Source organism: Panulirus ornatus, chromosome 55 (assembly GCF_036320965.1).
Source record: "Panulirus ornatus isolate Po-2019 chromosome 55, ASM3632096v1, whole genome shotgun sequence".
Taxonomy (NCBI): domain Eukaryota; kingdom Metazoa; phylum Arthropoda; class Malacostraca; order Decapoda; family Palinuridae; genus Panulirus; species Panulirus ornatus.
The window spans coordinates 29,428,766-29,456,643 of NC_092278.1; the positions used below are offsets into that span (position 1 = coordinate 29,428,766).

General features: G+C 42.2%; 1 protein-coding gene across 1 annotated transcript; it reads left to right on the plus strand.

The window, feature by feature from the left end:
* On the plus strand, positions 1-27,433 carry LOC139765630 (anti-lipopolysaccharide factor-like). The gene is made up of 4 exons (XM_071693316.1): positions 1-175; positions 24,401-24,559; positions 26,074-26,210; positions 26,769-27,433. Exons 2-4 carry the CDS (start codon positions 24,408-24,410, stop codon positions 26,879-26,881), a joined length of 402 nt encoding a protein of 133 aa, XP_071549417.1. The 5' UTR covers positions 1-175; positions 24,401-24,407; the 3' UTR covers positions 26,882-27,433.
* Positions 27,434-27,878: the final 445 nt, after the last annotated feature.

Below are 27,878 nucleotides of genomic sequence, written 5' to 3' on the forward strand. Positions count from 1 at the left end.
GGGGCTTCTGGGGTCAGTGTCGGGCGGCTGGGATAGGAGTGAGGAGTGGGGGGGGGGGGGGGAGGCGACTCGGTGCGCAGAAGATGGGCTGAGGAGGTGGCACGCTCAGCAGTGCCTAGTGACACGTAGCAGAGGCACAACCTCAGACCCGCCTGACCCTCACCACCACACTACGGTAAGTGCTGACCACAGGACAGTGACAGGTGCTGACCACAGGACAGTGACAGTCGCTGACCACAGGACAGTGACAGTTGCTGACCACAGGACAGTGACAGTTGCTGACCACAGGACAGTGACAGTTGCTGACCACAAGACAGTGACAGTTGCTGACCACAAGACAGTGACAGGCGCTGGCCACAGGACAGTGACAGGTGCTGACCACAGGACAGTGACAGATGCTGACCACAAGACAGTGACAGGCGCTGGCCACAGGACAGTGACAGATGCTGACCACAGGACAGTGACAGGTGCTGACCACAGGATTACATGAGTTCCTGCCTCAGATTCACCAGTAGTAATATAACATAAATAAAGGACATAAACTAACTTCTGGTGGATTACGTGTTAGACATAATCATCTGAACTCATACTTGAATTACGATTTCACCTTCATAACTATCATCACCGACTAGTATGATTCATATAATGTTTTCCCCAAAATTCACACAGATGGACGTCCCTTTAGATCAATTATCTTCATTATTGATTCTTCTGGTCATAGACTATCCAGAGGGTTAACTAAACACCTTAGCCATGTTCAAGGAGAACATCTCTCCATCGCATGTTAAGAATTGCTTAGATTTTGTAAACGAGGCTAGGAACATTGATTTGCATGAAGGTAAATATGAAAATAAACCTAAGCTAAAGTCTCCATTGAAGAAGCCATCACATCCCAAAGGAGGAAATTACGTGATCTCGGTCTTGCCTTACCTCTGCCCATATAAACTTTCTTTGACTTAATTGAGCTTTGTGTTTCCAGTAATGTTTTCCAAAATGATAAGAATGATTCTTATAGACAGAAGTTTGGTCTTGCCATGGGAAAATCCTCTCAGTCTCATCCTCAGTAACTTGTTCATGGAATACTTTGTGACTCAGATTCTAACTTCAATCAGTAACTATCCAAAACTCTGGCTTAGATATATTGATGTTATGTAGTCCTTATAGCCATCTTCCCAAGATTGTGATGTTTTCTTTAATTAATTGAATGACATCCACCCCATCATCAGATTCAAGATGGAATAGGAAAAAGAAGGCGAAATGCCCTATCTTGACGTGTTGATGAATAGAGAATCTGATCACTTATCCTTCAAGATCTTGAGGTAGCCTACCAACGCTGAGATAGATTCATTAATTTTCGGTAGATGATTCTTCTGTAAAAATGTCTGTAGTTATGTCTATGTTTTTAAGAGCATTACGGGTATGTGATCCCATAAGTTTGGTAGATGAATGTAGTCATATAAGACGCATCTTTAAGAAGTTATCCCACTGTAAAACTAGGAAGACAATCTATGCATCTATTAACCAAAATATGGAAAAGGAGGATACGTGTAAATGTCTGGTGTTGCTCTATTCTCCTAACTTACCTAATGTAAGACACTCCCAGATATCTAAAACACTTCACTTCCTCCAGTTTTTCTCCATTCAAACTTACCTCCCAAATGACTTATCCCTCAATCCTACTGTACCTAATAACCTTGCTCTTACATGCCTTCACCCTCTCAATCAATACCCTCCCATATAATTTCCCAGGAATACTCAACAAACTTATACCTCTGTAATTTGAGCACTCACTCTTATCCCCTTTGCCTTTGTACAATGGCACTATGCAAGCATTCCGCCAGTCCTCAGGTACCTCACCATGAGTCATACATACATTAAATATCCTCACCTACCAGTCAACAATATAGTCACGCCATTTTTTAATAAATTCCACTGCAATACCATCCAATCCCGCCGCCTTGCCGGCTTTCATCTTCTGCAAAGCTTTTACTACCTCTTCTCTCTTTACCAAATCATTTTCCCTAACCCTCTCACTTTGCACACCACCTCGACCAAAATAACCTATATCTTCCACTCTATTATCAAACACATTCAAAAAAACCTTCAAAATACTCACTCCATGTACTTCTCACATCACCAATACTTGTTATTACCTCCCCATTAGCCCCCTTGTCTTACGCACTTTATTTACCTCCTTCCAAAACATCTTTTTATTCTCCCTAAAATTTAATGATACTCTCTCATCCCAACCCTCATTTGCCCTCTTTATCACCTCTTGCACCTTTCTCTTGACCTCTTCCTCTTTCTTTCATATACATCTCCCAGTCATTTGCATTATTTCCCTGCAAAAATTGTCCAAATGCCTCTCTCTTCTCTTTCACTAATAATCTTACTTCTTCATCCCACCACTCACTACCCTTTCTAATCTTCCCACCTCCCATGCTTCTCATGCCACAAGCATTTTTTGCGTAAGCCATCACTGCTTCCCTAAATACATCCCATTCCTCCCCCACTCCCCTTACCTCCTTTGTTCTCACCAATTTCCATTCTGTACTCAGTCTCTCCTGGTACTTCCTCACACAAGTCTCTTTCCCATGCTCAATTACTCTCACCACTCTCTTCACCCCCATATTCTCTCTTCTTTTCTGAAAACCTCTACAAATCTTCACTTTCGCCTCCGCAAGATAATGATCAGACATCCCTCCAGTTGCACCTCTCAGCACATTAATATCCAAAAGTCTCTCTTTCGCGAGCCTATCAATTAACACGTAATCCAATAACGCTCTCTGGCCATCTTTCCTACTTACATACATATACTTATGTATATCTCTCTTTTTAAACCAGGTATTCCCAATCACCAGTCCTTTTTCAGCACATAAATCTACAAGCTCTTCACCACTACCATTTACAACACTGAACACCCCATGTACACCAATTATTCCCTCAACTGCCACATTACTCACCTTTGCATTCAAATCACCTGGTCTCGTGCATCAAAACTACTAACACACTCACTCAGCTGCTCCCAAAACACTTGCCTCTCATGATCTTTCTTCTCATGCCCCGGTGCATATGCACCAATAATCACCCATCTCTCTCCATCCACTTTCAGTTTTACCCGTATCAATCTAAAGTTTACTTTCCTACACTCTATCACATACTCCCACCACTCCTGTTTCAGCAGAGCTACTCCTTCCCTTGCTCTTGTCCTTACCCCTGACCATACTCCCAAGACATTCCCATACCACTCTTCCCCTTTACCCTTGAGCTTCGTTTCACTCAGAGCCAAAACATCCAGGTTCATTTCCTCAAACATACTACCTTTCTCTCCTTTTTTTCTCATCTTGGTTACATCCACACACATTTAGACACCCCAGTCTGAGCCTTCGAGGAGGATGATCACTCCCCGCGTGACTCCTTCTGTTTCTCCGTTTAGAAAGTTAAAATACAACGAGGGGAGATTTTCTAGCCCCCCCGCTCCCGTCCCTTTTAGTCGCCTTCTACGACACGTGAGGAATGCGTGGGAAGTATTCTTTCTCCCCTATCCCAATGGATACATATGCATACATATACGTATTCATACTCACTTTCCTTCATCTATTCTCGACGCCACCCCACCCCACAGGAAACAGCATCGTCACCCCCTGCTTCATCGAGGTAGCTCCAGGAAAACAAACAAAAAAAAGGCCACATTCGTTCACACTCACTCTCAAACTGTCATGTGCAATGCACCGAAACCACAGCTTCCTATCCACATCTAGGCTCCACAGACTTTTCCATGGTTTACCCCAGACGTTTCACATGCCCTGATTCAGACCATTGACAGAACATCGACCTCGGTATACCACGTTGTTCCAATTCACTCTATTCCTTGCACGCCTCTCATCTTACTGCATGTCTAGGACCCAATCGTTCAAAATCTTTTTTACTTTATCCTTCCACCTCCACTTTGGTCTCCCGCTTCTCCTTGTTCCCTCCAGCTCTGACACATATATTCTCCTTGTCAACCTTTCCTCATTCATTCTTTCCATATGTCCAAACCAGTTCAATACACCCTCTTCTGCTTTCTCAATCACGTTTATTATATTGCCACACATCTCTCTTACCCTTTCATTACATACTCGGTCAAGCCACCTCACACCACATATTGTCCTCAAACATTTCATCCTCAACACATCCACCCTCCTCTGTACTACCCTATTTATAGTCCATGCCTCGCAACTGTGTGATATGGTTGGAAGTACTATTCGTTCAAACATACCCATTTCCGCTTCCCGAGATAACGTTCTCTCCACACATTCTTTATCGCTCCCAGAACCTTCGCCCTATCAATCACTTCCACTTCCATGGTAACATTTGTTGTTAAGTTCACTCCCAGATATCTAGAACACTTCACTTCCTCCAATTTTTCTCCATTCAAACTCACATCCCACGTAACTTGTCCCTCAACCCTAATGTACCTAATAACCTTGCTCTTATTTACATTTACTCTCAGCTTTCTTCTTTCACACACTTTACCAAACTCAGTCACCAACTTTTGCAGTTTCTCATCCGAATCAGCTACCGGTGCTGCATCATCGGCGAACAACTGACTCACTTCCCAGGCCCTTTCATCCCCAGTGAACTGCATACTCGCCTCTCTCTCCAAAACTCTTGCATTTACTCCCCTAACCACCCCATCCATAAACAGATTAAACAACCATAGGGACAATATACACACCTGTCGTAGACCGAACTTCACTAGGAGTTAATCACTCTCCTCTCGTCCTACTTGTACACATGCCTTACATCCTTGATGAAAACTTTTCACTGCTTCTAACAAGTAATGATATACCCTCTAAGGCTCACTCCTCTGTTCTTAACTTGGTAAAACTGAAAGTGGATGGAGAGAGATGGGTGATTATTGTTGCTGTTGCACCTGGTCATGAGTAGAAAGATCATGAGAGGCACATGTTTTGGGAGCAGCTGAGTGAGTGTGCTAGCAGCTTTGATGCACGAGACCCTATTATATGCCTTCTCCAGATCCATAAATATCACATACAAACCCATCATTTTTTTTCAAAGTAGTTCTCACACACATTCTTCAAAGCATACATCTGAACCACACACCCTCTACCATTTCTGAAACCACCCTGCACTTCTCCAACCTGATGCTCTGTACATACCTTCACCTTCTCAATCAATACCCTCTCATACCCTCAATCAATACCCTCTACAAACTTATGCCTCTGTAGTTTGAACACTTACCTTTATCCCCTTTGCCTTCGTACAATGGCACGATGCATGTATTCCGAAATTCCTCAATCACTTCACCAGGATCAATACATACAGTGTAAATCCTTACCAACCAATCAACAACACAGCCACTCCGTTTCTTATCAAATTCAACTGCAATGCCATCTAACTCCGATGCCTTGCTGGATTTCATCTTACGAAAGTTTACTGATGCTCTCTCACCCCAACTCTTATTTGCCCTCTTCTTCAAATCTTGCACCTCCTTCTTGACCTGCTGCTTTCTTTTATACATCTCCGGGTCATTTAAACTCCTTCCGTGTAGGTATAGTTCAAACGCTTCTCTTTTCTCTGTCACTAACAGCTTTACTTCTTCACCATTCACTACCTTTTCTAATCTTTCCACCACCAACCTTTCTCATTTTACATGTATCTCTTGCATATGCCATCACTGAATCCCTAAATACGGGTTATTCCTCACCCACTCCCATTACGTCATTTGATCTTTCCTTTTGCCATATATATATATATATATATATATATATATATATATATATATATATATATATATATATATATATTTTTTTTTTTTTTTTCTTTCTTTTAAACTATTCGCCATTTCCCGCATTAGCGAGGTAGCGTTAAGAACAGAGGACTGGGCCTTTTTTGGAATATCCTCACCTGGCCCCCTCTGTTCCTTCTTTTGGAAAATTAAAAAAAAAAAAACGAGAGGGGAGGATTTCCAGCCCCCCGCTCTCTCCCCTTTTAGTCGCCTTCTACGACACGCAGGGAATACGTGGGAAGTATTCTTAATCCCCTATCCCCAGGGATAATATATATATATATATATATATATATATATATATATATATATATATGTATATATATATATATATTCATATATGTATCTCTCTCTCTCTCTCTCTCTCTCTCTCTCTCTCTCTCTCTCTCTCTCTCTCTCTCTCTCTCTCTCTCTCTCTCTATGTATATATATATATATATATATATATATATATATATATATATATATATATATATATATATATATATATATATATATATATATATATATATATATCCTTTTTTTTTTCTTTCAAACTATTCGCCATTTCCCGCACCAGCGAGGTAGCGTTAAGAACAAAGGACTGGGCCTTTGAGGGAATTATTGGTGCATATGCACCTGGGCACGAGAAGAAAGATCATGAGAGGCAAGTGTTTTGGGAGCAGCTGAATGAGTGTGTTAGTGGTTTTCATGCACGCGACCAGGTTATAGTGATGGGTGATTTGAATATAAAGGTGAGTAATGTGGCAGTTGAGGGAATAATTGGTATACATGGGCTGTTCAGTGTTGTAAATGGAAACGGTGAAGAGCTTGTAGATTTATGTGCTGAAAAAGGACTGGTAATTGGGAATACCTGGTTTAAAAAGAGAGATATACATAAGTATACGTATGTAAGTAGGAGAGATGGCCAGAGAGCGTTATTGGATTACGTGTCAATTGATAGGCGCACGAAAGAGAGACTTTTGGATGTTAATGTGCTGAGAGGTGCAACTGGAGGGATGTCTGATCATTATCTTGTGGAGGCGAAGGTGAAGATTTGTAGGGGTTCTCAGAAAAGAAGAGAGAATGTTGGGGTGAAGAGAGCGGTAAGAGTAAGTGAGCTTGGGAAGGAGACTTGTGTGAGGAAGTACCAGGAGAGACTGAGTACAGAATGGAAAAAGGTGAGAACAAAGGAGGTAAGGGGAGTGGGGGAGGAATGGGATGTATTTAGGGAAGCAGTGATGGCTTGCGCAAAAGATGCTTGTGGCATGAGAAGTGTGGGAGGTGGGCATTTTAGAAAGGGTAGTGAGTGATGGAATGAAGAAGTAAGATTATTAGTGAAAGAGAAGAGAGAGGCATTTGAACGATTGTTGCAGGGAAAAAATGCAAATGAGTCGGAGATGTATAAAAGAAAGAGACAGAAGGTCAAGAGAAAGGTGCAAGAGGTGAAAAAGAGGACAAATGAGAGTTGGGGTGAGAGAGTGCCATTAAATTTTAGGGAGAATAAAAAGATGTTTTGGAAGGAGGTAGATAAAGTGCGTAAGACAAAGGAGCAAATGGGAACTTCAGTGAAGGGGGCTAATGGGGAGGTGATAACAAGTAGTGGTGATGTGAGAAGGAGATGGAGTGAGTATGTTGAAGGTTTGTTGAATGTGTTTGATGATAGAGTGGCGGATATAGGGTGTTTTTGTCGAGGTGGTGTACAAAGTGAGAGGGTTACGGAAAATGATGTGGTAAACAGAGAAGGGGTAGTAAAAGCTTGGCGGAAAATGAAAGCCGGCAAGGCAGCGGGTTTGGATGGTATTGCAGTGGAATTTATTAAAAAAGGGGGTGACCGTATTGTTGACTGGTTGGTAAGGTTATTTAATGCATGTATGATTCATAGTAAGGTGCCTGAGGATTGGCGGAATGCTTGCATAGTGCCATTGTACAAAGGCAAAGGGGATAAGAGTGAGTGCTTAAATTACAGAGGTATACGTTTGTTAAGTATTCCTGGTAAATTATATGGGAGGGTATAGATTGAGAGGGTGAAGGCATGTACAGAGCATCAGATTGGGGAAGAGCAGTGTGGTTTCAGAAGTGGTAGAGGATGTGTGGATCAGGGGTTTGCTTTGAAGAATGAATGTGAGAAATACTTAGAAAAGCAAATGGATTTGTATGTAGCATTTATGGATCTGGAGTAGGCATATGATAGAGTTGATAGAGATGCTCTGTGGAAGGTATTAAGAATATATGGTGTGGGAGGCAAGTTGTTAGAAGCAGTGAAAAGTTTTTATCGAGGATGTAAGGCATGTGTACGTGTAGGAAGAGAGGAAAGTGATTGGTTCTCAGTGAATGTAGGTTTGCGGCAGGGTTGTGTGATGTCTCCATGGTTGTTTAATTTGTTTATGGATGGGGTTGTTAGGGAGGTGAATGCAAGAGTTTTGGAAAGAGGGGCAAGTATACAGTCTGTTGGGGATGAGAGAGCTTGGGAAGTGAGTCAGTTGTTGTTCGCTGATGATATAGCGCTGGTGGCTGATTCATGTGAGAAACTGCAGAAGCTGGTGACTGAGTTTGGTAGTGTGTGAAAAATGAAAGTTAAGAGTAAATGTGAACAAGAGCAAGGTTATTAGGTACAGTAGGGTTGAGGGTCAAGTCAATTGGGAGGTAAGTTTGAATGGAGAAAAACTGGAGGAAGTAAAGTGTTTTAGATATCTGAGAGTGGATCTGGCAGCGGATGGAACCATGGAAGCGGAAGTGAATCATAGAGTGGGGGAGGGGGCGAAAGTTCTGGGAGCCTTGAAGAATGTGTGGAAGTTCAGAACATTATCTCGGAAAGCAAAAATGGGTATGTTTGAAGGAATAGATGTTCCAACAATGTTGTATGGTTGCGAGGCGTGGGCTATGGATAGAGTTGTGCGCAGGAGGGTGGATGTCCTGGAAATGAAATGTTTGAGGACAATATGTGGTGTGAGGTGGTATGATCGAGTAAGTAATGTAAGGGTAAGAGAGATGTGTGGAAATAAAAAGAGTGTGGTTGAGAGAGCAGAAGAGGGTGTTTTGAAATGGTTTGGTCACATGGAGAGAATGAGTGAGGAAAGATAGACCAAGAGGATATATGTGGCAGAGGTGGAGAGAACGAGGAGAAGTGGGAGACCAAATTGGAGGTGGAAAGATGAAGTGAAAAAGATTTTGAGTGATCGGGGCCTGAACATGCAGGAGGGTGAAAGGCGTGCAAGGAATAGAGTGAATTGGAACGATGTGGTTTACCGGGGTGGACGTGCTGTCAATGGATTAAACCAGGGCATGTGACGCGTCTGGGGTAAACCATGGAAAGTTGTGTTGGGCCTGGATGTGGAAAGGGAGCTATGGTTTCGGTGCATTATTACGTGACAGCTAGAGACTGAGTGTGAACGAATGGGCCTTTGTTATCTTTTCCTTGCGCTACTTCGCACACATGAGGGGGGAGGGGGTTGTTATTCCATGTGTGGCGAGGTGACGACGGGAATAAATAAAGACAGAAAGTATGACTTATGTACATGTGTATATATGTATATGTCTGTGTGTGTATATATATGTGTACATTGAGATGTATAGGTATATATATTTGCGTGTGTGGACGTGTATGTATGTGTATGTGTATGTGGGTGGGTTGGGCCATTCTTTCGCCTGTTTCTTGCGCTACCTAGCTAACGCGGGAGACAGCGACAAAGCAAAATAAAATAATCATAATTAATATATATATATATATATATATATATATATATATATATATATATATATATATATATATATATATATATATATATATATATATATATATATATTTTTTTTTTTTTTTTTTTTTTCTTTCTTTGTCGCTGTCTCCCGCATTTGCGAGGTAGCGCAAGGAAACAGACGAAAGAAATGGCCCAACCCACCCCCATACACATGTATATACATACGTCCGCACACGCAAATATACATACCTACACAGCTTTCCATGGTTTACCTCAGACACTTCACATGCCCTGATTCAATACACTGACAGCACGTCAACCCCGGTATACCACATCGATCCAATTCACTCTATTCCTTGCCCTCCTTTCACCCTCCTGCATGTTCAGGCCCCGATCACACAAAATCTTTTTCACTCCATCTTTCCACCTCAATTTGGTCTCCCACTTCTCGTTCCCTCTACCTGCACACACACACACACACACACACACATATATATATATATATATATATATATATATATATATATATATATATATATATATATATATCACTTACTCGATCAAACCACCCCACACCACACAACAAAGGCCCCATTCGTTCACACTCAGTCTCCTGCTGTCACGCAATAATGTCCGAAACCACAGCTCCCTTTCCAAATCCAGGCCCCACACAACTTTCCATGGTTTACCCCAGACGCTTCACATGCCCTGAATCAATCCACTGACAGCACGTCAACCCCGGTATACCACATCGATCCAATTCACTCTATTCCTTGCCCGCCTTTCACCTTCGTGCATGTTCAGACCCCGATCACACAAAATCTTTTTCACTCCATCTTTCCACCTACAATTTGGTCTCCCACTTCTCCTCGTTCCCTCCACCTCCGACATATATATCCTCTTGGTCAATCTTTCCTCACTCATTCTCTCCATGTGCCCAAACCATTTCAAAACACCCTCTTCTGCCTCTCTCAACCACGCTCTTTTTATTTCCACACATCTCTCTTACCCTTACATTACTTACTCGATCAAACTACCTCACACCACACATTGTCCTGAAACATCTCATTTCCAGCACATCCACCCTCCTGCGCACAACTCTATCCATAGCCCACGCCTCGCAACCATACAAATTGTTGGAACCACTATTCCTTCAAACATACCCATTTTTGCTTTCCGAGATAATGTTCTCGACTTCCACACATTCTTCAAGGCTCCCAGGATTTTCGCCCCCTCCCCCACCCTATGATTCACTTCCGCTTCCATGGTTCCATCCGCTGCCAGATCCACTCCCAGATATCTAAAACACTTTACTTCCTCCAGTTTTTCTCCATTCAAACTTACCTCCCAATTGACTTGACCCTCAACCCTACTGTACCTAATAACCTTGCTCTTATTCACATTTACTCTTAACTTTCTTCTTTCACACACTTTACCAAACTCAGTCACCAGCTTCTGCAGTTTCTCACATGAATCAGCCACCAGCGCTGTATCATCAGCAAACAACAACTGACTCACTTCCCAAGCTCTCTCATCCACAACAGACTGTATACTTGCCCCTCTTTCCAAAACTCTTGCATTCACCTCCCTAACAACCCCATCCATAAACAAATTAAACAACCATGGAGACATCACACACCCCTGCCGTAAACCTACATTCACTGAGAACCAATCACTTTCCTCTCTTCCTACACGTACACATGCCTTACATCCTCGATGTATATGTATATATATTTATTCTTTCTCCCCTATCCCTGGGGGTAAGGGGAAAAGAATACTTACTTCCCACGTATTCCCTGCGTGTCGTAGAAGGCGAATAATGGGGGCGGGGGCGGTTCGATGGAAACCTCCTCCTCCTTGCATTTAAATTTCTAAAAGGGGAAACAGAAAAAGGAGCCATTCGGGGATTGCTCATCCTCCTCGAAGGCTCAGATTAGGGTGTCTAAATGTGCGTTGATGTAACCAAGATGTGAGAAAAGAAGAGACAGATACTATGTTTGAGGAGAGGAACCTGGATGTTTTGGCTCTGAGTGAAACGAAGCTCAAGGGAAAGGGGGGAGAGTGGTTTGGGAATGTCATGGGTGTATAGTTAGGTGTTGGTGAGAGGACAAGAGCTACGGAAGGAGTAGAACTTCTCCTGACGCAGGAGTTGTCGGAATATGTCATAGTGTCTAAGAAAGTAAACTCCAGATTGATATAGGTAAAATTGAAAGTGGATGGAAAGAGATAGGTGATTATTGGTGCCTATGCACCTGGTCATGAGAAGAAAGATCGTGAGGGGCAAGTGTTTTGAGAGTAACTGAATGAGTGTGTTAGCAGTTTTCATACACGAGACCGGGTTACAGTGATGGGTGATTTGAATGCAAAGGTGAGGAATGTGGCAGTTGAGGGAATAATTGGTGTACATGAGGTGTTCAGTGCTGTAAATGGAAATGGTTAAGAGCTTGTAGATTTGTGGGCTGTAAAAGGACTGGTGATTGGGAATATCTAGTTTAAAAAGAGAGATATACATAAGTATACGTATGTAAGTGGGAGAGATGGCCAGAGAGCGTTATTGGATTACGTGTTAATTGATAGGCGCGTGAAAGAGAGACTTTTGGATGTTAATGTGCTGAGAGGGGCAGTTGTTGAGATATCTGATCACTATCTTGTGAGACGAACGTGAAGATTTGTAGAGGCTTTCAGAAAAGAAGAGACAATGTTGGGGAAAAGAGAGTGGTGAGAGTAAGTGAGCTTGGAGAGGAGATTTGTGTGAGGAAGCACCAGGAGAAATTGAGTGCAAAATGGAAAAAGGTCGTAAGGGGAGTGGGGGAGGAATGGAATGTATTTTGGGAAGCAATGATAGCTTGCGCAAAAGATGCTTGTGGCATGAGAAAGGTGGGAGGTGGGCAGATTAGAAAAGGTAGTGAGTGGTGGGATGAAGAAGTAAGATTGTTAGTGAAAGAGAAGAGATAGGCATTTGGACGATTTTTGCAGGGAAGTACTGCTAATGAATAGATGTATAAAAAAAAGCGGCAGGAGGTCAAGAGAAAGGTGCAAGAGGTGGAAAAGAGGGGAAATGAGAGTTAGGGTGAGAATCATTAATTTTTAGGGAGAATAAAAAGATGTTTTGGAAGGAGGTATATAAAGAGCGTAAGACAAGAGAGCAAATGGGAAACTCTGTGAAGGGGGCTAATGAGGAGTAAATAACAGGTAGTGATGAAGTGAGAGGGAGATAGAGTGAGTATTCTGAAGCTTTGTTGAATGTTTCTGATGATAGAGTGGCAGATATAGGGTGTTTTGGTCGGGGTGGTGTGCGAAGTGAGAGGGCCATGGAGAATGGTTTGGTAAAGAGAGAAGAGATAGTGAAAGCTTTGTGGAAGATGAAATCCGGCAAGACGAAGGGTTTGGAAGGTATTGCAGTGAAATTCATAAGAAAAAGGTTTTGACTGTGTTGTTGATTGGTTTGTAAGGATATTCAATGTAGATATGGATCAAGGTGAAGTGCCTGAGGATTGGCGGAATGCATGCATAGTGCATTTGTGCAAAAGGCAAAGGGAGTGTTCAAATTACAGAGGCATAAGTTTGTTGAGTATGCCTGGGAAATTATATGGAAGGGTATTGATTGAGAGGGTAAAGGCATGTACAGAGCATCAGACTGGGGAAAACAATATGGTTTCAGAAGTGGTAGATGATGTGTGGATCAGGTGTTTGCTTTGAAGAATGTATGTGAGAAATACTTGGAAAACAGATGGATTTGTATGTAGCATTTATTGATCTGGAGAAGGTATATGATCGGTGCTTTGTGGAAAGTTTTAAGAGTATATGGTGTGGGAGGTAAGTTGCTGGAAGCAGTGAAAAGTTTTTAGCAAGGATGTAAGACATATGTACGAGTAGGAAGCGAAGAAAGTGACTGGTTCCCAGTGAAAGTCGGTTTGCGGCAGGGTGCATGATCTTTAATTTGTTTGTGGTTGAGGTGGTTAGGGAGGTGAATGCAAGAGTTTTGGAGAGAGGGGTAAGTAAGCAGTTTGTTGTGGACGAGAGGGCTTGGGAAGTGAGTCAGTTGTTGTTCGCTGATGTTACAGCGCTGGTGGCTGATTCGAGTGAGAAAATGCAGAAGTTGGTGACTGAGTTTGGTAAAGTGTGTGAAAGAAGAAAGTTAGAGTGAAAGTGAATAAGAGCAAGGTTATTAGGTTTAGTAGGGTTGAGAGACAAGTTAATTGGGAGGTAAGTTTGAATGGAGAAAGATTGAAGACAGTGAAGTGTTTTAGATATCTGGGAGTGGACTTGTCAGCGGATGGAACCATGGAAGCAGAAGTGAGTCACAGGATAGGTGAGGTGGGAAGGTTCTGGGAGCGTTGAAGAATGTGTGGAAGGCGAGAATGTTATCTCAGAGAGCAAAATTGGGTATGTTTAAAGGAACAGTGGTACCAACAATGTTATATTGTTGTGAGGCATGGGCTATAGATAGGGTTGTGCGGAGGAGGGTGGATGTGTTGGAAATGAGATGTTTTAGGACAATATGTGGTGTGAGGTGGTTTGATCGAGTAAGTAATGAAAGGGTAAGAGAGATATGTGGTTATAAAAAGAGTGTGGTTGAGAGAGCAGAATAGAGTGCGTTGAAATGGCTTGGTCACATGGAGAGAATGCGTGAGGAAAGATTGACAAAGAGGATATATGTGTCAGAGGTTGAGGGAACAAGGAGAAGCGGGAGACCAAATTGGAGGTGGAAGGATGGAGTCAAATAGATTTTGAGCGATCAGGGCCTGAACATATAGGGAGGTGAATGGCGTGCAAGGAATAGAGTGAATTGAAACGATGTGGTATACCAGGAAACAGACCAAAGAATGGCCCAACCTACCCACATACACATGTATATACATACACGTCCACACACGCAAATATACATACCTATACATCTCAACGTATACATGTATATACACGCACAGACATATACATATATACACATGTACATAATTCATACTGTCTGCCTTTATTCATTTCCATCGCCACCTCGCCACACAGGCCCCACACAACTTTCCATGGTTTACCCCAAACTCTTCACATGCCCTGGTTCAATCCATTGACAGCACGTCGACCCCGGTATACCACATCATTCCAATTCACTCTATTCCTTGCCCTCCTTTCACCCTCCTGCATGTTCAGGCCCCGATCACTGAAAATATTTTTCAGTCCATCTTTCCACCTCCAATTTGGTCTCCCAATTCTCCTCGTTCCCTCAACCTCTGACACATATATCCTCTTGGTCAATCTTTCCTCACTCATTCTCTCCATATGACCAAACCATTTCAAAACACCCTCTTCTGCTCTCTCAACCACACTCTTTTTATTTCCACACATCTCTCTTACCCTTACATTACTTACTCGATCATACCACCTCACACCACATATTGTCCTCAAACATCTCATTTCCAGGACATCCACCCTCCTGGGCACAACTCTATCCATAGCCCACGCCTCGCAACCATACAACATTGTTGGAACCACTATTCCTTAAAAAATACCCATTTTTGCTTTCTGAGATACTGTTCTCAACTTCCAAACATTCGTCAAGGCTCCAAGAATTTCCGCCCCCTCCCCCATCCTATGATGCACTTCCTCTTCCATGGTTCCATCCGCTGCCAGATCCGCTACCAGATATCTAAAACACTTTACTTCCTCCAGTTTTTCTCCATTCAAACTTACCTCTCCAATTTACTTGATCCCCAACCCTACTGTACCTAACAACCTTGGTCTTATTCACATTTACTCTTAACTTTCTTCTTTCACACACTTTACCAAACTCAGTCACCAGCTTCTGCAGTTTCTCACATGAATCAGCCACCATCGCTTTATCATCAGCGAACAACAACTGTCTCACTTCCCAAGCTCTCTCATCCACAACAGACTGCATACTAGCCCCTCTTTCCAAAACTCTTGCATTCACCTCCCTAACAACCCCATCCATAAACATATTAAACAACCATGGAGGCATCACACACCCCTGCCGCAAACCTACATTCACTGAGAACCAATCACTTTCCTCTCTTCCTACAAGTACACATGCCTTACATCCTCGATAAAAACTTTTCACTGCTTCTAACAACATGCCTCTCACACCATATATTCTTAATACCTTCCACAGAGCATCTCCATCAACTCTATCATATGCCTTCTCCAGATCCATAAATGCTACATACAAATCCATTTGCTTTTCTGAGTATTTCTCACATTCATTCTTCAAAGCAAACACCTGATCCACACATCCTCTACCACTTCTGAAACCACACTGCTGTTCCCCAATCTGATGCTCTGTACATGCCTTCACCCTCTCAATCAATACCCTCCCATATAATTTACCAGGAATACTCAACAAACTTTTTTTTTTTTTTATTATACTTTGTCGCTGTCTCCCGCGTTTGCGAGGTAGCGCAAGGAAACAGACGAAAGAAATGGCCCAACCCCCCCCCCCCCCCCCCCATACACATGTATATACATACGTCCACACACGCAAATATACATACCTACACAGCTTTCCATGGTTTACCCCAGACGCTTCACATGCCCTGCTTCAATCCACTGACAGCACGTCAACCCCGGTATACCACATCGCTCCAATTCACTCTATTCCTTGCCCTCCTTTCACCCTCCTGCATGTTCAGGCCCCGATCACACAAAATCTTTTTCACTCCATCTTTCCACCTCCAATTTGGTCTCCCTCTTCTCCTTGTTCCCTCCACCTCCGACACATATATCCTCTTGGTCAATCTTTCCTCACTCATTCCTCTCCATGTGCCCAAACCACTTCAAAACACCCTCTTCTGCTCTCTCAACCACGCTCTTTTTATTTCCACACATCTCTCTTACCCTTACGTTACTCACTCGATCAAACCACCTCACACCACACATTGTCCTCAAACATCTCATTTCCAGCACATCCATCCTCCTGCGCACAACTCTATCCATAGCCCACGCCTCGCAACCATACAACATTGTTGGAACCACTATTCCTTCAAACATACCCATTTTTGCTTTCCGAGATAATGTTCTCGACTTCCACACATTCTTCAAGGCCCCCAGGATTTTCGCCCCCTCCCCCACCCTATGATCCACTTCCGCTTCCATGGTTCCATCCGCTGCCAGATCAACTCCCAGATATCTAAAACACTTCACTTCCTCCAGTTTTTCTCCATTCAAACTCACCTCCCAATTGACTTGACCCTCAACCCTACTGTACCTAATAACCTTGCTCTTATTCACATTTACTCTTAACTTTCTTCTTCCACACACTTTTCCAAACTCAGTCACCAGCTTCTGCAGTTTCTCACATGAATCAGCCACCAGCGCTGTATCATCAGCGAACAACAACTGACTCACTTCCCAAGCTCTCTCATCCCCAACAGACTTATACCTGTGTAATATGAGAACTCACTCTTATCCCATTTGCCTTTGTACAATGGCACTATGCACGCATTCCGCCAATCCTCAGGCACTTCACCATGAGTCGTACATACATGAAATAACCTTACCAACCAGTCAACAACCAACCCCCTTTTTTAATAAATTCCGATGCAATACCATCCAAACCTACTGCCTTGCCGGCTTTCATCTTCCGCAAAGCTTTTACTACCTCTTCTCTATTTACCAAACCATTTTCCCTAACCCTCTCACTTTGCACACCACCTCGACTAAAACACCCTATATCTGCCACTCTATCATCAAACACATTCAACGAACCTTCAAAATACTCACTTCATCTCCTTCTCACATCACCACTACTTATCATCACCTCCCCATTAGCTCCCTTCACTGAAGTTCCCATTTGCTTCCTTGTCTTACGCACTTTATTTACCTCCTTCCAAAACATCTTTTTATTCTCCCTAAAATTTAATGGCACTCTCTCACCCCAACTCTCATTTGTCCTCTTTTTCACCTCTTGCACCTTTCTCTTGACCTTCTGCCTCTTTCTTTTATACATCTCCGACTCATTTGCATTTTTTCCCTGCAAAAATCGTTCAAATGCCTCTCTCTTCTCTTTCACTAATAATCTTACTTCTTCATTCCATCACTCACTACCCTTTCTAAAATGCCCACCTCCCACACTTCTCATACCACAAGCATCTTTTGCGCAAGCCATCACTGCTTCCCAAAATGCATCCCATTCCTCCCCCACTCCTCTTACCTCCTTTGTTCTCACCTTTTTCCATTCTGTACTCAATCTCTCCTGGTACTTCCCCACACAAGTCTCCTTCCCGAGCTCACTTACTCTCACCACTCTCCTCACCCCAACATTCTCTCCTTTTTTCTGAAAACTCCTACAAATCTTCACCTTTGCCTCCACAAGATAATGATCAGACATCCCTCCAGTCGCACCTCTCAGCACATTAACATCCAAAAGTCTCTCTTTCGCGCCCCTGTCAATTAACACGTAATCCAATAACGCTCTCTGGCCATCTCTCCTACTTACATACGTATACTTATGTATATCTCGCTTTTTAAACCAGGTATTCCCAATCACCAGTCCTTTTTCAGCACATAAATCTACAAGCTCTTCAACATTTCCATTTACAACACTGAACACCCCATGTATACCATTTATTCCCTCAACTGCCACATTACTCACCTTTGCATTCAACTCACCCATCACTATAACCTGGTGCATGAAAACCACTAACACACTTATTCAGCTGCTCCCAAAACACTTGCCTCTCATGATCTTTCTTCTCATGCCCAGGTGCATATGCACCAATAATCACCCATCTCTCTCCATCAACTTTCAGTTTTACCCATATCGATGTAGAATTTACATTCTTACACTCTATCACATACTCCCACAGCTCCTGTTTCAGGATTAGTGCTACTCCTTCCCTTGCTGTTGTTCTCTTACTAACCCCTGACTTTACTCCTAATTCCCAAACCACTACATTCCCAAACCACTCTTCCCCTTTACCCTTGAGCTTCGTTTCACTCAGAGCCAAAACATATATATATATATATATATATATATATATATATATATATATATATATATATATATATATATATATATATATATATATATATATATATATATATATATATATATTTTTTTTTTTTTTATACTTTGTCGCTGTCTCCCGCGTTTGCGAGGTAGCGCAAGGAAACAGACGAAAGAAATGGCCCAACCCCCCCCCATACACATGTATATACATACGTCCACACACGCAAATATACATACCTACACAGCTTTCCATGGTTTACCCCAGACGCTTCACATGCCTTGATTCAATCCACTGACAGCACGTCAACCCCGGTATACCACATCGCTCCAATTCACTCTATTCCTTGCCCTCCTTTCACCCTCCTGCATGTTCAGGCCCCGATCACACAAAATCTTTTTCACTCCATCTTTCCACCTCCAATTTGGTCTCCCTCTTCTCCTCGTTCCCTCCACCTCCGACACATATATCCTCTTGGTCAATCTTTCCTCACTCATTCTCTCCATGTGCCCAAACCACTTCAAAACACCCTCTTCTGCTCTCTCAACCACGCTCTTTTTATTTCCACACATCTCTCTTACCCTTACGGTACTCACTCGATCAAACCACCTCACACCACACATTGTCCTCAAACATCTCATTTCCAGCACATCCATCCTCCTGCGCACAACTCTATCCATAGCCCACGCCTCGCAACCATACAACATTGTTGGAACCACTATTCCTTCAAACATACCCATTTTTGCTTTCCGAGATAATGTTCTCGACTTCCACACATTCTTCAAGGCCCCCAGAATTTTCGCCCCCTCCCCCACCCTATGATCCACTTCCGCTTCCATGTTTCCATCCGCTGCCAGATCCACTCCCAGATATCTAAAACACTTCACTTCCTCCAGTTTTTCTCCATTCAAATTCACCTCCCAATTGACTTGACCCTCAACCCTACTGTACCTAATAACCTTGCTCTTATTAACATTTACTCTTAACTTTCTTCTTTCACACACTTTACCAAACTCAGTCACCAGCTTCTGCAGTTTCTCACATGAATCAGCCACCAGCGCTGTATCATCAGCGAACAACAACTGACTCACTTCCCAAGCTCTCTCATCCCCAACAGACTTCATACTTGCCCCTCTTTCCAAAACTCTTGCATTTACCTCCCTAACAACCCCATCCATAAACAAATTAAACAACCATGGAGACATCACACACCCCTGCCGCAAACCTACATTCACTGAGAACCAATCACTTTCCTCTCTTCCTACACGTACACATGCCTTACATCCTCGATAAAAACTTTTCACTGCTTCTAACAACTTTCCTCCCACACCATATATTCTTAATACCTTCCACAGAGCATCTCTATCAACTCTATCATATGCCTTCTCCAGATCCATAAATGCTACATACAAATCCATTTGCTTTTCTAAGTATTTCTCACATACATTTCTCACATTCATTTTTTTTTCATTCATTTCAAGCTAGAAGTTTCAGTTTTCTAAATTGTTTCTTACATTTTTCATATGTATATATATGTGTGTGTGTGTGTGTATATGTGCGTATGTATGTGTATGTGTGTGTATGTGTATATGTATATATATATGTATATTATCCCTGGGGATAGGGGTGAAAGAATACTTCCCACGTATTCCTCGCGTGTCGTAGAAAGCGACTAGAGGGGACGGGAGCGGGGGGCCAGAAATCCTCCCCTCCTTGTATTAACTTTCTAAAATGGGAAACAGAAGAAGGAGTCACGCGGGGAGGGCTCATCCTCCTCGAAGGCTCAGAGTGGGGTGCCTAAATGTGTGTGGATGTAACCAAGATGTGAAAAAAGGAGAGATAGGTAGTATGTTTGAGGAAAGGAACCTGGATGTTTTGGCTCTGAGTGAAACGAAGCTCAAGGGTAAAGGGGAAGAGTGGTTTGGGAATGTCTGGGGAGTAAAGTCAGGGGTTAGTGAGAGGACAAGAGCAAGGGAAGGAGTAGCAATACTCCTGAAACAGGAGTTGTGGGAGTATGTGATAGAGTGTAAGAAAGTAAATTCTCGATTAATATGGGTAAAACTGAAAGTTGATGGAGAGAGGTGGGTGATTATTGGTGCATATGCACCTGGGCATGAGAAGAAAGATCAAGAGAGGCAAGTGTTTTGGGAGCAGCTGAATGAGTGTGTTAGTGGTTTTGATGCATGAGACCGGGTTATAGTGATGGGTGATTTGAATGCAAAGGTGAGTAATGTGGCAGTTGAGGGAATAATTGGTATACATGGGGTGTTCAGTGTTGTAAATGGAAATGGTGAAGAGCTTGTAGATTTATGTGCTGAAAAAGGACTGATGATTGGGAATACCTGGTTTAAAAAGCGAGATATACATAAGTATACTTATGTAAGTAGGAGAGATGGACAGAGAGTGTTATTGGATTACGTGTTAATTGACAGGCGTGCGAAAGAGAGACTTTTGGATGTTAATGTGCTGAGAGGTGCAACTGGAGGGATGTCTGATCATTATCTTGTGGAGGCTAAGGTGAAGATTTCTATGGGTTTTCAGAAAAGAAGAGTGAATGTTGGGGTGAAGAGGGTGGTGAGAATAAGTGAGCTTGAGAAGGAGACCTGTGTGAGGAAGTACCAGGAGAGACTGAGTACAGAATGGAAAAAGGTGAGAACAATGGAAGCAAGGGGAGTGGGGGAGGAATGGGATGTATTTAGGGAATCAGTGATGGATTGCGCAAAAGATGCTTGTGGCATGAGAAGAGTGGGAGGTGGGTTGATTAGAAAGGGTAGTGAGTGGTGGGATGAAGAAGTAAGAGTATTAGTGAAAGAGAAGAGAGAGGCATTTGGACGATTTTTGCAGGGAAAAAATGCAATTGAGTGGGAGATGTATAAAAGAAAGAGACAGGAGGTCAAGAGAAAGGTGCAAGAGGTGAAAAAAAGGGCAAATGAGAGTTGGGGTGAGAGAGTATCATTAAATTTTAGGGAGAATAAAAAGATGTTCTGGAAGGAGGTAAATAAAGTGCGTAAGACAAGGGAGCAAATGGGAACTTCAGTGAAGGGCGCAAATGGGGAGGTGATAACAAGTAGTGGTGATGTGAGAGGGAGATGGAGTGAGTATTTTGAAGGTTTGTTGAATGTGTTTGATGATAGAGTGGCAGATATAGGGTGTTTTGGTCGAGGTGGTGTGCAAAGTGAGAGGGTTAGGGAAAATGATTTGGTAAACAGAGAAGAGGTAGTGAAAGCTTTGCGGGAGATGAAAGCCGGCAAGGCAGCAGGTTTGGATGTTATTGCAGTGGAATTTATTAAAAAAGGGGGTGACTGTATTGTTGACTGGTTGGTAAGGTTATTTAATGTATGTATGACTCATGGTGAGGTGGCTGAGGATTGGCGGAATGCGTGCATAGTGCCATTGTACAAAGGCAAAGGGGATAAGAGTGAGTGCTCAAATTACAGAGGTATAAGTTTGTTGAGTATTCCTGGTAAATTATATGGGAGGGTATTGATTGAGAGGGTGAAGGCATGTACAGAGCTTCAGATTGGGGAAGAGCAGTGTGGTTTCAGAAGTGGTAGAGGATGTGTGGATCAGGTGTTTGCTTTGAAGAATGTATATATATATATATATATATATATATATATATATATATATATATATATATATATATATATATATATATATATATATATATATATATATATATATATATATATATATATATATATATTCCTATGAGTTCACGGGGAAAATGAAACACGAAAAGTTCCCAAGGGCACTTTCGTGTAATAAGGCTAACACTGTTGTGATTTTAGACAAAAGTAACTGTTTATCTAAAATGAATGATCTTCTAAATGATAACACAACATATTCTAAACTTAGTAAAAATCCCTTAGAAGCATTTAAATCTCACTTCAATAAAGAAACGAAGTTGTTGTTGAAAGGTAACATTTCTCTTATCAAAAGTATGTCATCTTTGTCCCCTTCATTGCCATATATGTATGGACTTATCAAAACACATAAACAAAATTTTCCAGCAAGACCTATAGTGAGTTCAGTAGGCTCCATCACATATAAATTGTCAAAATGGTTAGTTTCTTTATTGAGCCCTATAGCGGGTAAGGTATCAAATTCTAATATCATAAACAATGTAGATTTAGTCAACAAGCTAAACAATATCAATATTAATTTTGATTTCAAACTAGTTAGCTTTGATGTTTCCCCACTTTTCACTAAAGTTCCAGTTGATTACCTTTTAGAATATTTATTTGATGTCTTGGATGATATTCATTTACCTGTTTCAAAGTCTAATTTCATTGAACTGATAAAATTGTGTCTAAAAGACTGTGTATTTCAATTTAATGGAGATTATTATGCTCAAAAAATTGGTATGGCAATGGGTACCCCTCCTAAGTAATCTTTATATGGAATTTCTTGAAACATTATTACTAAAGGACTTCTTACCTTCTAATGCAATTTGGTTTAGGTATGTAGATGATGTTCTTTGTGTTTGGCCAACAAATGAAAATTTACAAATATTTCTCCCCTTACTTAACAATTTAATACCTCCCATCAAATTTACTGTAGAAAATGAGAATAATGGTATGTTACCATTTTTGGATTGCATGATTCATAGACAAGGAAACAAGTTTAAGTTTAGCATATACAGAAAACCCAACAATGTATGCTCATAAAGTACCCCAGGTCTTTCATTGATAAATCCCTTAAGTTAGGAAAGAAATCATTTTATAGAGTTGAGCCCAAACCTCCCATTAACACCAAGAATCTTTTAGTTCTCCCTTTTAATAATAATTTCACTTTGCTTCCCATGTTGCTTAAATCCTTTAATGTAAATGTTGCCTTTAGCAACAATAATACTATAAAGAATATCTTAATCAGGAATTCACCTGAAAATTCTCTTGGTTGCATCTATAAAGTGCCTTGTGGAAACTGTTATGAATTCTATGTTGGTCAGACTGGCAAGGATCTTTCTGTTAGACTTAAGCAACATAAATATAGTATAAGAACGGGACAAGAATCAAATGCCTTGTTTAATCATGTTAAAAACTATGACCATTGTATTGACTGGAGTAACGCCATCTCAGTTATTAATTCTAACTCTAGTACTAAGAGAAATATCATTGAATCTTCTATTATCAAATACACAAAGAATTATAATCTTAATATTAGTGATGGTCTATACAAATTAGATAACTTTATTGTTGATAAGATTTGTAAAATGATAAGTTTATGAACGCTCGTTGTATGTTTTGGACAATCACATGTTTACCAAATGGCGTCCTAGCTTCGTCTCTTCGATGTATATCAACTGACTATTATATTTCTCTCTTGTGTCTTCCCTGATGATGTGATTATTACACGAAAGTGCACTTGGGAACTTTTCGTGTTTCATTTTCCCCGTGGACTCATATGAATATCTTAATCACGCGCAAAATTGTGATCCTTTCCAATATATATATATATATATATATATATATATATATATATATATATATATATATATATATATATATATATATATATATATATATATATATATATATATATATACATGACTAAACTGGGACTCAATGAAGGTCTCTAGACAACGCTCATCCGTACAAGATTTTTTTGTTTGAGACTTGTTGATGATCTGTATGACCGACGATACATACTGGAATGGCTTTCATCATGAATAACTAAGATGGTAATGGAGTAATTGGTCTTGTGAGTCACTGCTCTTCCTTACAGAGTACGTGCATCTGTGGTGTCATGTTGAGTCATTTGGATTTAGGAATCTCTGAGATACGGCGGGTCTTGTAGTGATTTGTCAAACCCACGCCGTCAACAGAAATCTTTTTTTGGTCGACCCTAACTACATTCTGGCGTACGTCCTCCTTTGTTGCATAGTTTTTGGCCTTGCAGGACCGAGGCCACAGGTTGACTATGATCTCAATCGGACTTTAACTAATGCTGTTTCACATAACCTTGCACAGTGTCAGCATGGCAGCAACATCAACGTCGTCAGGGAGGTGCCAGGGAGTGCCGCGCCTCCTCCTCCTCTCACTGGGCCTCGCCCTTCTGCTGCCTCCTACACCCACATCCTGCATTGACTTCGAGCAGATCCTGGGTCAGATTTTCTCCAAAGTGGCTACGTAAGATATCCAAAGGTTGAGTAGATATTCTATTGCTGGAGATGTTAATGGCTCGATGTACAGTAACAATGTGTAGGGTCTCCTATTTACTCCTAGAGAAGTTATTCTCCTTCTGGCTGTGGCATCCTATATAAACGTTAACTATAATCGTGATAGACACCCGATGGCTGGGTATATATCCAAAGACAAATCAAGACGTCAACGCACCCTTCAGGATTGAACGGCTGAGTGTATTAGACGTACGATCTCCGTGTCTCACGGCCATAACACGCGATCCACCTGCAGGAGTAAAATGCTGTAGCATTTTATAAGAATGGCTTTAATGCAGTCTAAAGTCGTTTGAGTGAGTGCGATGATCAGATCCACAATAACACTGTTTGAACCTTTGACCTCTCGAGGGTTACCAACCCTTCCAGAGGGCTCACCTATGGGATTCTCAGTCCCTGACGTGAGTTAACAGACCGACGGACAAACACAGCAAGATCACGAACACACTTCACGAGAAGCTGAAGGTATGGGAGGGAAAGAATTCCATTTGGCTGGATGGCAGACAGTTGATGTGTAACGTGTCTCCCTGGCGGGAGGCGAGTGTGTGTGATCCAGGCAAGTGATGAGTTTGTTAGTGTGTTACTTCCAGACAGATGAAGAAATGCCATATTATATTTTCCCAGGCAGGTGATGAGTGAGGTGCTTGTGTCTCAGGTGAGTGATAAGTGATTTGTCTTCCAGACAAATGTGTGTTACTTCCCTTCCAGGCACGTGATGAATGTGTGTTACTTCCCTTCCAGGCACGTGATGAATGTGTGTTATTTACCTTCCAGGCACTTGATGAATGTGTGTTACTTCCCTTCCAGGCACGTGATGAATTTGTGTTACTTCCCTTCCAGGCACGTGATGAATGTGTGTTACTTCCCTTCCAGGCACGTTATGAATGTGTGTTACTTCCCTTCCAGGCACGTTATGAATGTGTGTTACTTCCCTTCCAGGCACGTGATGAATGTGTGTTACTTCCCTTCCAGGCACGTGATGAATGTGTGTTACTTCCCTTCCAGGCACGTGATGTGTGTTACTTCCCTTCCAGGCACGTGATGAATGTGTGTTACTTCTCTTCCAGGTACGTGATGAATGTGTGTTACTTCCCTTCCAGGCACGTGATGAGTGTGTGTTACTTCCCTTCCAGACACGTGATGAATGTGTGTTACTTCCCTTCCAGGCACGTGATGAATGTGTGTTACTTCTCTTCCAGGCACGTGATGAATGTGTGTTACTTCCCTTCCAGGCACGTGATGAATGTGTGTTACATCCCTTCCAGGCACGTGATGAGTGTGTGTTACTTCTCTTCCAGGCACGTGATGAATGTGTGTTACTTCTCTTCCAGGCACGTGATGAATGTGTGTTACTTCCCCTCCAGGCACGTGATGAATGTGTGTTACATCCCTTCCAGACACGTGATGAATGGTTATTGTTGTTGTCTTCTCCAGACCGGCGTTAAACATGTACCATTCACTTCACAGGCAGGTGTTCCAGAAAGGAGAGCTAGAGCTGCTGGACCATATCTGCTCATACACTACGAAACCTCATTTCTACTCCTGGAAGATGTATTACCGCTGCAGTATTTGGTGTCCAGGCTGGACTCCCATTGTCGGTCAAGGTACGGGTCTTCTTATCTGTTTCTTTCTTAGCTAGTAACATGCGAGTCTGTCTCACAATCTTACTTGATCTTAAATCTTAACTCGTGTTATCGTTGTTATAACGTACTCCTGAAGAACTGAATGATCACCGGAAGCCTGAGAGATCTATATTCCGCCCTCACTGTAAGCATGAGAAATCTTTATTCCACCATCACTCTGAGCTTGAGAGATCTATATTCCGCCCTCACTCTGGGCTTGAGAGATCTTTATTTCGGCCTCACTCTAAGCTTGAGGGATCTTTAGTCCACCCTCACTCTGAACCTGAGTCAGTGTTCATTTGACTTACTTCGTTTCAGTATAAAATCCCTTCAGTAAGTTGACCCTTATCTCTCTTTTTAATTTCGGTTCCGGTTTCAAACTCTTAACTTTGATCACAACTACTTACGTTGCCTCTTGTTCTCGGAGGATGCACGTCAGCCCACATATATCACACATGCACTCCTGTTATCCCTATGACCAAGTCCCCAGACATGCTTAATGTCCAGCTAGACAAATGATGATCTTTCCCTTCGTCACAGCTTCCGGCCATAGAAGAGCAATGACGGCCAGGATAGAGGCCACGAAGGACTTCGTCAAGAAGGCCGTAGCCAGTGGCCTTGTCACCGAGGAGGAGGCTGACCCGTGGCTTTAAGGCATTCTCACATCTCTCGCTATGGATACACCTCGACTCCTTCCGCACACTTCTGGGAAGTTCTCATCATCCACCTGTAGGAGTTTCCGCCACCAATGAGTTTCTCCACCATCTGCGCCTCTGAGGGTCTCTGTCATCCTCGTCTTTGGGGGTTCATCGTCATTCTCGTCTCTGGGGACCACCCTCATCCGTGTATCTTGGGTGCTCCCTCCCTCTTTCTTTGGGGTGTTTCCCTTGCCCTAGACTTTAGTCTGAACACCTGCACGCATCACGTGCTGTGGACACCCCTCAGCCTATAGCTTTACAATCTCCCCAACTCGTAGCTTTGGACGCTCCCCAGTCTATAGCTTTAAAACTTTTCCAGCCCATAGCTTTGGCCACTCACCAACCCATAGCTTTGGACACTTCCTAAACCCAGAGCCTTAGCCACTCCCTAACTCATAGCTTTGGACACTCTCCAGGTAACCACTCTCTTGCGATTTTGTTTACTTGTAATCACCGTTGACACTCTCTGTATAATCAAATCTTGATCAATAAATCTTACAACTCTCCCATTGGAATATTTTTCTTTAGAAAAGCATCGATAATTGTCATGATTTGCTTACCAGACTGAGCGTAAGGTGGACAAAAATGAGTTGGAGAGAGGCTGGTGATGATTGTAAAGGTGGTTTTGCGTCTGGCGCTGGTGGCTCATGACTTACTGGTGTGGGTGCTTCATGACTGACTGTTGTTGGTGTTTCATGACGGATTGATGAGGTTAGTTCAGGACTGACTGGTGATTGTTGTTCAAGACTGAATGGTGTTGGTGGTCCAGGACTGACTGGTGGTGGTGGTGGTTTAGGACTGACTGGTGGTGGTGGTTCAGGACCGACTGGTGATGGTGGTTCAAGGCCGACAGGTGATGATGTTTCATGACTGACTGGTGATTGTGTTTCATAACTGACTGCTAGTAATAGTTCAGGAATTACTGGTGTTGGTAGTTCATGACAGAGAGGTG

What these genes read in the sequence shown, in the direction of transcription:
- LOC139765630 (XM_071693316.1), top strand. Translation starts at nt 24,408, where the DNA reads ATGGCAGCAACATCAACGTCGTCAGGGAGGTGCCAGGGAGTGCCGCGC. An exon ending in ATTTTCTCCAAAGTGGCTAC is followed by an intron (nt 24,560 to 26,073) that starts GTAAGATATCCA and finishes TTCACTTCACAG; the next exon opens with GCAGGTGTTCCAGAAAGGAG. An exon ending in GACTCCCATTGTCGGTCAAG is followed by an intron (nt 26,211 to 26,768) that starts GTACGGGTCTTC and finishes CCTTCGTCACAG; the next exon opens with CTTCCGGCCATAGAAGAGCA.